The sequence below is a fragment of the Aquila chrysaetos genome, chromosome 10, assembly GCF_900496995.4.
Source record: "Aquila chrysaetos chrysaetos chromosome 10, bAquChr1.4, whole genome shotgun sequence".
NCBI lineage: Eukaryota > Metazoa > Chordata > Aves > Accipitriformes > Accipitridae > Aquila > Aquila chrysaetos.
The window spans coordinates 38,599,107-38,610,084 of NC_044013.1; the positions used below are offsets into that span (position 1 = coordinate 38,599,107).

At 48.3% G+C, this 10,978-nt stretch overlaps 1 protein-coding gene across 2 annotated transcripts; it reads right to left on the reverse strand.

Annotated features, from left to right (window-relative positions):
- Positions 1–57: 57 nt before the first annotated feature.
- On the reverse strand, positions 58–4,830 carry TMIGD1 (transmembrane and immunoglobulin domain containing 1). 2 transcript variants are annotated; one of them, XM_030028858.2, is made up of 7 exons: positions 4,274–4,830; positions 3,899–4,003; positions 2,613–2,891; positions 1,845–2,123; positions 876–979; positions 575–603; positions 58–156 (listed from the first exon to the last, which is right to left on the reverse strand). In XM_030028858.2, the coding sequence occupies exons 2-7, from the start codon at positions 3,975–3,977 to the stop codon at positions 153–155; spliced, it is 774 nt and encodes a 257-aa protein (XP_029884718.1). In that variant the 5' UTR covers positions 3,978–4,003; positions 4,274–4,830; the 3' UTR covers positions 58–152. The 2 variants fall into 2 exon arrangements, with proteins under 2 accessions (XP_029884718.1, XP_040982688.1); XM_041126754.1 differs by lacking the exons at positions 58–156; positions 4,274–4,830 and having other exon boundaries at positions 561–603; positions 3,899–4,132.
- Positions 4,831–10,978: the final 6,148 nt, after the last annotated feature.

The window sequence follows — 10,978 nt, forward strand, 5'->3', positions numbered from 1 at the left end:
CAGGCACAAACAAACACTTATATTTTGAAAAGACCATATAAACTTGACCCCAAAAAACTTGTTTCAGTGCTTTATCTCATCATCTCATTCAAGAGCTTAGTTCCAACACTAGAAATGTTGTTTTCTGGCTGTGCACAGGAACCTTGTGGTCTTTACCTGCAGCAAGATGAAAAAAAGACATGAAAAATCACCTACTAGGGGAAAAAACCCAACAAGTGAGTTGAATTGACCTGGGCTGCATTCAGCTCCAGGAAGCTTTCGGCAGGCTGGGGATACGCCATTATGTTTGTTCCCCACTGCCTCCACACGGGCGTAGCCAGGACCCTGGGATGGCCGGGGAGAGGGCAGGAGCCGTGCCGTGCCTGGGGCAGGATCTGCGTGTGTCCTGCCGTGTTCCCATGGACCCCTCTCCGATGGGAGAGAAGGTGCGGGCTCGTGTTAGCCAGCCAGAACAAGAGCTCGGGTAACTCAGCATGGCTGGGTTTAGCGTGCTGAGTGTTTTTTTGTTTCCCAGGTTCTGCCAAGGCTTAAAGAAGGGGATTCGTTTGGAAGTTGCATGAAGCCAAATACTTACAGAGCTGTTTCACTTGATCTTTTGAAGCACTGCAAATAAAGAAACAGTCTTGTTATCTTTTGTATTTCCCGGCCATAGGGATATTTGTATGAATATTTTGCAAGTGTGTAATGCCTTCCACCTTAAAAGTATCTAATATTTGATTAATCTACTGGTAATTCTAGGGCAGGAGGTAGTATGTAGCAGTTCTTTAACAGTGGATAGGAACACACTACAAAGTAGAATAGAAAAGGTAGAAAACCCCAGAGCATTGCAACAAAAAAATACTATTTTTTTCCTAAGAAATTAGAGCTTTCCATACCTTAAAAATTTTATCTTTTCGAGCCACAATTCCAAAAAGTACCGTGAGTGTAACCACCACGGCAGCAGCAATAACAGCCTCCTTGGGAAAAACAGGTTTTTTATCTGTCAAGAGAGAGAGGGGAGGTTGAATACGTGATAGATTAGTACAGTCATATAAACCAGAACATTTCACGGAACTGTGGAAAGACATAATTCTTTTCCCATGGCTGTCACTGCTGATTTGAACTGTGCCCTCTCTGCTGTCTGCAGACTGACTGTGTGCATTAGTCCCCCGGAAAGAAGGGAGCCAAACCTGTATTTTAGTGAACTGAAGGAAGAATTGAAACATTGGTCCCTGAAGAAGATCCCCAAGGCACTCTTATGCATGGAAATAAGGTTGTCCAGAAGTATCACTGATACAGCTAACATTGCTTTCCTCCCTGTTCTGAGAGTGCAGAAATGAGAGGGGCCTGGACACTGGGTGGGAAATGGATGCCTGGTGGGTCACCTCACCTAGCGTCACCTGTCTGAGACCTGAGCATCCAGCCCCAGCAAGGCTTCCACCTCCCTGTTGTCTGCAGGGCCATAGTCACTTCTGGAGGACAACTTCTCTTGCCTTATGCAGCTCTTTAGGCATGACAGAATACTATGGTCGGAGTAAGAAGCTTCAAGTAAGACCTAAGGTGCTTTAAACCACACTTGAATTTGCCCTGTCAGCGTGGGAAGTGAGACAGTGGGATGAGCCTGCCTCAGGTCACGCTTGCCAAATGCCTTTGAATAACAGGTAGAGCAGGAAAGGCCCTTCCTGGTGCTGTGGTGCCAGGCACAGGTGCAAGGAATGCTCCTTGCTGTCGCTGTGCCCTCAAAAGTTAACGTGGGGAATTTACCACATTCCACTTACACTCCTTAATGGAAATTGATTGCTATCATAATAAAAGAGGATGGAGAGTTATTTGTAAATCTTACTGTTTGGCAGCAGCCTTGTTACCTTCAACTATCAGGTGGAAATCCTTTCTCCCCTCTCCCAAAGCAGATTTCACCACACAGGTGTAGGTCCCGTTGTCAGACTTCTGTACTGTTTTGATAGAGAGCTGAAAGACCTCACTAGTCTGGTACAGCTGGTAACGATTTTGCTGTAGGATCAAGGTGTTCTTGTTCTTATACCAAGCTGTTTGGGCTTGAGGGTTGGATTTGGCATTGCAGGTCAGAGTAACATCTTTGTCTTCTTCGATTTGGAGGGACTCTTCTCCAGTCAGCTGGGGAGGAACTGTTCACAGTAATGCAGTTCAACAGGTCACTAATAATGCTGCTCACCATTTAATGCAAAGTAAGTTCCCTTTACACATCCCTTGTGCACCTTGTTCAGTGGTGTAACACACCACAGTTGTGCAGCCTTTCATGATCCCCGGGAATCAGCAGGGCAATCAGTGGCAGAGATGGCAACTCCTCTGCCCTGACTTGCATCCTTGGGAAAGAATCTAGGTGGAGGCAGGGACATATCCAGAACATCTTCTTAATTAAGGGCCCACCCACTCCCTATAAAAGAGGCATTAGATCAGGCCATAAGCACCACTGTGGAAAGGGAGTGTCTTGTCACGTGAGTTATCTCCTCATAAACGCATTTTTTCTTGGTGAAGACAGCGTACAAGGGTGCAAAACACCCCGCCTTCAGCTATCGCCCAGGCACCGAGGTGCTCAGCCCATTATTTCGTCCCACCCCAGCCATTCTGCACAAATATCCACCACTGCAACTCACACTGGACATCCAGGATCACAGACACCTGGACAGACTTGTCCCGTGCCAGCTTGCATGTGAAGGTGACTCCGTTGTCAGACTCGGTGACTGGGGATATGCAGATGTTACTGACATTCACTTTATTCCCATCTTTCAGATCCACTTTGCCGTCTCCTCGATACCAGAGCAGCTCCTCAGCCTGGCTGCTGTTCTGTACTAGGCAGGACAGGGAGACAGGAGGGCCAGCTGATGTAGACAGGGAGAAGTCAGCAGCGTGGTTATTCACAGACAACTCCAAACCTGGAAAAGGAGAACGAGGGCACTAAGCATCCTAAGCTGTACCCTTTCTACAAAAGCTGCCCTGCTAGCTTCTCCAGGCCTCGACCTTGGAGGAGGGACTGAGAGTTTCAGGCTTCAGTCTAACAGGTGTTTTCAGGTGGGACTTTAGTTTTTGAGACAAGAAGTTGTCTTCATCACAAAGCTCCCTTCACAGTTATTTAAAATCAAAGTCGGGCTTTTGCAACGGACTGCAAGAATGCCAAAGCCTGACCTGTAATACAAAAAGGTCTGAAAACCAGCAGTGACCATGTGACGCACACAGCAAAAGATCATCCCCATCCCGCCAGTCTTGCTCACCCTCTTGCTGCAAATCACAGTTGCAGCATACCTGTGCCCTCTGGTTTTGTGCCCACAGTTTGATACACTGGTTTTTGGTTGGAGCTGAATGCGCTTGGGAATATAAATTAGTTAATCAGCTCCTCAGCCGTACCCTGGCCAGTCTGAGTCCAGCTGTTGGAGAGCTGCAGTTTGTCTAACGTACAAACCTCAGGACATACTAAAAGTGAGGAACCAGTACGGGAAATAAATTTTTGTAACAGGCTGAAACTCGCTACTGTAGCCTGTGTTGTAGATTAATGAACTAAAAATACAGCTCAGAATATAAAGGCACTCTAGTCCTGTGAATATAAGAAGTCTGAAGCTCCCTGTCTCTTCCCTGGTGTTCCCAGGTGGCCAAAGCCATCACACTTTTCACAGCTTAGAGCAGGTTTGAAAACGGTGGCCTCGTCATCCCTGTGCAGCTGCTGCAATAATGTTGGAAAACACTGAAGCTTCCCCATTCCCTTTTCTGCTACTCTCAAAATCAGAGACCAGTTTTCAGACGGTCCTCAGGAGATGACCTCCAGAACATCTGAAAGCTGGGATGCCTGTGTGGCACATCACCCCGGCACTGCCCAACCCCGGACAGTTTCGCATGTTGGCGTGATGGAGCTTGGACAAAGCCATGACGGATTTTTTCCGTTGCTTACCTGTGACTACGCGCGCCAAAAAGCAAACGGCAAGGACAGGCACTTCATAGGGGACTGCGAGGCTGCTTCTCTGTGCCATCTCGGAGGGGCCCAGCTGGTTGGTGTCTGTCGGAGAGGGGTCACAGCGTTGCTGCTTCTGCTCGGGGCTCACCGGATTAATTGCTTGCTGCCCTCAAGACACCCTGGGGAGAGCCCTCACAGAGGGGGACAGGGTCACCAGGGAATAAACTAAGCTGATTTGTTGCAGGGCCTTTTCCAGTTCAGAGCAGAATCGAGGGAGTTTTACGTCTTTAATCCCTGTTGCATGAGTTCGTTGTCTGCAATCACCTGTCTATCAGGGGAACCCGTCTCTGGGTTGTGTAGCACCGGACTTACCTTGGGAAGGTCTCTGAAGAGGCTGCTTCTGCTAAGGAATGCACAGCTCTTTCCCCACTGTATTTATAAGGTCTAAATTTTCATATTTTATGGTAGCTAGTAAGAAGTGAGTCCATAAAATGGGTTCAAGGCCTCGTTCAATTCCTGGCTTTCTGAGCTCCCAGAACATTGAAGAAAAGTATTTGCTGGGCTCTGCTGGCTGTTTTATGAGACTTGCCGAGGCAATGAGTAACTAATGAGAGACTTCCTGCATCAGCTATAAAGACCTTCAGCCAAAAATAATACCTTTTCCCTCTCAGCTTTCTGGGTGTTCATGACACTGTTTCAAGCCATAGGAAGTTTATCCTAGATTACCTTAGAGCAGGAGTAGACTCTGATTTGCCTCTTCCTACCCGAAGCTCTGTCGCCCTGTCCTCCTTTGCCTGGAAAATGAGAAAATGCACGGATTCAGCCTTTGAACTGCATGTTGGCAGAGGAGAGAGCAGACACTGTCCTGCTCACTGGTGTGTACCCCAGGGTACTCCTGTGGTTAGCTCAGCCCCTGGGCACGCCACAACGTAAAGCGAGGGTCCCCTCCACTGCTGGGACAGCTGTGTGCACAGCTGCGTGTCTGCGGAGGGTACTGAAGCACTTGGCTACGGAGAAAACAGTGTCTGAAATTGCCTGCTTATACTTCAGAAGGATGGTGGTGACATGGTTGCAAAGGATGGGGTCCTCGCAGCCCCCAGACCGTGTTCTCACCGCTGTCAGTGTCCCCGCAGACACAGGGCACGTCACTCGTCAGGATCGAGCTCAGCAGAGCCATAAAGTGCATTTCATGAGCAGGAGGAGCCTGGTACACGTCCTCGGTGTTTTCTTTGCCTGTAGACGCAGTGGCCCAGCTCAGCAGCGCAGAGGTGGGCAGTGAGGGCTCTCTGTATGCAGAGAGCACAGGAGCATACAGCACTATTTATTTGCGGGGCTGTTGCAAACATGGGTCACCTTTGAGTGTTTCTTAGTATGACTTTTTCTGTGTTCATTGGTTTATCCTTAAAACTAACAGGGAATCATTTTCTGTTAAAAACAAGTATGTTTACCAGAGTCCCTTAAAGAGACAGTACTCAGCCTGCCTTCTAGAAAACTGATATTTTAGAAATTAGTGTCCAGCCTTTCACTCACTTTTTACCTTCAAACTCAATTTAAGAAATTTTAAGAAATAAATTTAGCTTCTTCCACCATTTTTAGGAAGTTATATGTCCTGTCCTTGTAGCATTCGACTAACTCTTGGCTTACGGTCCAGTAGAAACTTCAATCAAAATGTCCTTCCTAAGAGTAAAGTGATCTTTGTGGTTTGGTATTAAGCTGAGTTGAAATAGAGAGGGAGGCAAAGGAACGGGCTGCGAAACGGCTCGTGCTCCTGCCAAGACGTGAGCCGAAGGCAGGAGAGTGCAGGGAGGTCTGCGCTCCCTCTGGTCACTGCATTGCAGTGATAATCCAGGAGAAGAAGGAGGTGTTTAGAGTAAGTGAGGATGTAAAGAATGAAAGTATGGAGTTTGGGGGTATTTTCTTAGTCTAGAAATGGGAGTAAGGGAAAAGACTGTCAGGTAACAGCTGTTCTATGGTGGATTTGTCATGATGCAAGGTACAGCATCAAGCGGGACTTGAGCAAAATCTGTCCCGGGTTTGCGGCAGGTCTGTGTGACGGGCAGCAAGGTGAGCTCAGGTTCATCTGGTTTACGTTTTTTAAGTGAAGGCAATGGCAGTGTCCTCTTTTGCAATGGGCTTTGAGATCTGCTGAAGGAAGAGAGACTAGAAAAGCAAGGTGTTACTTGGCCAGAGGCACTGAAAGGCAGGATTTTTAAACTGATAAGAATTACTTTCGCAATGACTTTTTAAACTTTTCTTTTTATACAGGGCGTAATTATCTTGTGGGTGTCTAATTACTGAGGTCTAGAGTTTTGTGGGTTGCATTATCCACCTTTCCATTACGTTTAGGAGGGACGTAAACCTCATGTTCCAGAATGTAAAGCAGCCACTAATGACTCAGACTGGGAGGAACCTCTTCAGTGAGGCAGATACTCCGTAACTCTCTACGCAGAGGATCCAGCCCTGTTGATTGAGGTATTTGGATCGGGCACTGTCAACGCTGGATTACACAGACCATGGGCCAGAGCCAGAGTAATCCACCACACCGGTTCCTGCTTGTCATCCTTATGGCAACACTGGACCAACAAACCCAGAATAAGACTGTTATTAAATATGACTCTGAACAGCCCCAAAGGGAATTAATTAATAAACACCAGTCTATTCCTGGGTGTAATCCAAGCCTTAGAAACCTGAGAAGAGAAGATTTAGAACATGATAGAGATTGGGCAGAAGTTTCTTTTCCACTGGGTCTCTTAACCTCCGACTCCAAACTTCACAGCAGTTTGGGTTCCACTTGGTTATCCTCGGTGCCTGCAGGGGTAGGGGGCACAACTCATAATCCCCTGCATTTTCACTGGCACGTGAGAACTTGATTTATATTCAGCAGTGTTGTGAGGTCTGAAGGTTGGTCTTGGAGTCCGGGGCATAGCAGGATCTGCACAGACGTGTGGGAGCTGGGGATTGTATCTATGGGTTGGTTTGTCAGGCAAACAATGCCTGCAACAAAGCTGTAATCCCGCTCCAGAAAACATGTTTCTGCAACAGTGCCTGAGGCTCTGCTCAAAGGCTGCCCCTGTCTTCCTACTCATTGTGGTTCCCCACTCCTAATCCCTTTTTAATATGTGGTGCTACATATTTTGCAACACTTCCATTGTTGGAGAGTGACTGTAACACCCAAACCCACTGCCTCCGCTTGCCAGATATCTGGGCTGGAAAGCGAGGCTGTCAGGGAATGCTACTTGAACTTACTCAGCACTCCTGTTCCCTCCCACAAAACCTATTTTTCCCAATTATAAATATTATGGAGATGCGACGTGCTCTGATTTCTTAGACTCCCAGCCCATACCCATATATTTTCCACTGTTGAGATGGACAGATCTCAAGTATTTTTTCATAATTTTGTTAATATTTCTATTTTCTGATGGTCCTTATGTAAAAGACCACACACTATGCCACTGAACACAGAGGAACGATAAGTGATCTTTATTCCTGGGAAGGAATAAAAATAGCGAAAGGTGCACTAAACCAGTGAATATTGTGAAATTTTAAAATAAATTGCTTAGAGGGCATTAAACATTCAAATGAGAAGTAGGCATTAACGGAGAAACAGACCCCGAGATAAATAAAGCGGAAGAGAAGCCTTCAGGAAGGTGAAGCTCCAGCACAAGTGTTGGGTGCGGATGCCATCTACTGGATACCCACCCACAGGAGCTGGCAGCCGGGAGGGAGGAAAGTCACCTTCTGGGAGCACTGGAAACGGGATGAGATCCCTGTGATCACCACGGCAGAAGCTCAGAGACAGTAAACCCTGCAGAAGGCTAAAGCAATGCCACACTCATGGTCAGGTCTGCCGAAACCTTTGGGCTCAGAGGAGGAGGAGGAGGATGTATTTCTGAGATGGTAATTCCCCTCGTGTTTTTCATCTGCGCTGTGGGAAGTCCCCCGGAGAGTCTGTGCTCCTAATGATGCAACAAGGAACCATATCCTGGGCTTTTACTGATACTGCTACACTCGTACTTCTCTTTCAGAAGTGTGAGTAAATTAGGCTTAGACAACCACAGTAATCGCTTTTAACAATTGCTCCTGGATCTTTTAAACTCTCCCTTTTTGAAGTGAGTGCAAGAAACGGAACCACATTCCAAGAGGGCAAGTCTAACCTTTAATCAAGAGCATCGAGGCACTTGCCAATGTTTCCTATGCTGTGAAGAAAGCAGCCAGGGACTGTAGAAACTCTTAGGACTGTGCATGAAAGTCCCCCCAAACCGCTGCAGTGCAGTACGCGCAGCTGTCTGTTACCAGCAATCAGCACTGGTCCCCCTCTTTCCTAGCCGCTCTGGGTTACATCCAGCACTGGCGGGTGCCTACAGTCACCAATCTTGACTTAGAAGACTAAAGATAGTACACTAGTGTGGCTGTTGCTATCCTACTCTGAGAAATATGGTCCCAAATAAAAGGAAATGTGAAAGAAACTTGGCAGTAAATTAGCAATACAGGTCCCCTGCAGGAGATAAAACTGACTTATCTGTATTAAATTCTACGTAAATGTTGGTCCTTGCAGTTTCCTATCTAGGGAGTCCTGTTTAGTAGCTTTCAGCTTTCACACTTAGCAGAGCTCAGGGAAATTAATACTATTAGTCTTTGCTTTGCATCATTCACTCATGAAACTCCATTTTCTACCCGACTGAACCAATTTGCAAGGCGGTCTCCTGCCTCAGCCACGGGGTAAGACTATATCATAGCAGAGATTATCTGCCAGGTTCCCATGGCTTTGTTCTTTTCCTGGACAGAAAACATGCCTCTGCCACTGGCGGGCTGGACTTCAAGGGGTTTTTGTTTCCTCTGGGAAACAAAAATGACTGAGGATGATGCTAATCTGGGTGCCTGTTTCTTGCCTGATTTAGATGCTCTCTGATGGCCAGTACGGGACATTCCGTAGCAGTATTCCCAGATCTGCTTCTCTTTCAAGACTGTATTCTGCTGTGGCTGCTCTACAGCCTGAACCTCTGATATTTTTGTCTACCTAGGAACTTTCATCACCAGTGGGATTTCTTAGAAGTGCTCTGCTGGAAAACCAAGTGCTGATTTGATCTTGTGAAGTGCTGCCAAACAATATTAGCAGTTTTAACTTCCCTGCTGTGGCGTCATCCCTCGTTCCCTCTGCGAGGAATCTGCAAAGACTGAGCTGCTCCATCTTTCCAGTTCACGGGGAACCATTTGCTGCCAATCTTCAGGAGGAAACCGCACTCTTTCTCCGTGGCTGGAACCACTGCAGAGAGTGTTGTAAGGCAAAAGCCACAGCCCCTGAGTAACCACCTTCTTGAGTGCCGGGGCTGAAGCTCTCAGGAAGCACGACCACAGGGCAGAGCTGAGGAGGAAGAGGAGGAGGCTTCTTGCAGGTCGGTCCCTAATCTGCGGACTTGCTCACCCAGGGATCCGGAAGGCAGAGCTCCCTTAGGTTGGCCCAAGGAAATGAGAAGGTTTTGTTGTTACTGGCTGCTGAGAAAATGAGTGGATGACTCATCAGTCTTCTGCCACATGCTGCTTTTACAATTGGTTTGTTGAAATTCCAGACAACTGGGCTTTTATCAGCTAAAAAGGGAAATGAGCTCAGTTACTTTGTGTAAATCCAGAGCAATTTATTTGTAGACTGAGGACTTAAACCTATGTAACAGTGATCACTTTTGAGACAGCCAAATTCCCTCTTGACGTTCCTTCTCCCTTTTGGTTTAAGAACGTCCTGATGACCAAGGTCTTTTGGCTCTTCCAGTTTAATTAGATCTGGGGCATCTTTTTGATGGATAATCCCGTTCCCTCCTTGTCCCCTCCTAATGACTGTGCAGCGCAGATGAGCCCCAAGAAAGAGAAGCCAATTTACTCTGCTTTTCCTCAGAGCCCTTTTGATGCTGTACCATGCTTGGCTTACACAACAGTTTGCATCATCTGATCTCTCACGCAAAGGATCCCAGAATGGGATGAAAGAGTCATACCACTGATGGTTCCCCTGAAAATGAGTTTTATGTGCTAGACTCGGAGCTTGTGTCTCCAACAGGAAATGCCAGAGCTGGGAAGCAGATGCGTACATGAGATACTAATGAAAAGTTAAATGGGAATCGACAGGAATCTGCTGTCGGAGATGGACACTTTCAACGTTTTATGGACTGCAATGCAATTTTTGCAGAGTAAGCTATTCTGCTTGTTACTCCTTATCATCTCGCCTGCTTCAAAAAAGGAATTAGCAAAGATCTGACTGAATAGAGGAAACCCCAAAGTACTATTTATATATCTTTTCAGGCACACAGTTCTGCAGTAGCTCGCCATACAGCAACGCGCAATACCAAACATCAAACGGTGTCAAAATGTCTTTAATCCCCCGGAGGTCCGGTCTGAGCCGGTAGCGCAGTCAGAGCAGGCCACATGTGCTTCCCTCCGGGAAGACGGGCACCGGGAGCGGCACTTTGGCCCCTGTGAACCGCAGCTCGTCGCTGTGCCGAGGCAAGAGGCCACCCCGCTCCTTCCAGCCCTGGCCACGTTTGTATTTTGCGTTTCTCCGGCTCGGCTTTATCTTTTGGACAGGAGGCTGCTGCAAGAGCGTGTTGTGACACCCCTCCGAGTGTATGGGGAGTATCGCCATGTGCCTGGTGTTTGTCCCCCTCTATGCAATAACTCGGTCTTGGATTATTATTGATGTCCGCTGCACCGGAGAGCGCCGCGGACAGGCTCCGCGAGCCCCTGCCCTGCTCCTGCGGGGGCTTTCGGGAGAGGAAATACTGAGCGCGGAAAGCCAAAGGCCGCTCTCCCCCGAAGGAGGAAGAAAAATCACCTCCTCGGGGAGCGCAGGTCGGTTCTCGCCGCCTCCTCCCGCTCCCCGCTCGGCCCCCGCGGCGGCCGCGGCCGGGGGGCAGCGCGGGCCACGGCAGCGGCGCGGCCCGCAGGGGGCGCCGCAGCGCTCCCCGGCGCCCCACCGCATCGTGACGCAGCGCTCCCTACCGCATCTCATTGGCCCCTCACCGCCTCGCCCTAGCGGCTCCTCCCCCCTCCCCCGCCGCTCATTGGCGGGTGGCGGAAGGAGGGCCCGCCCGT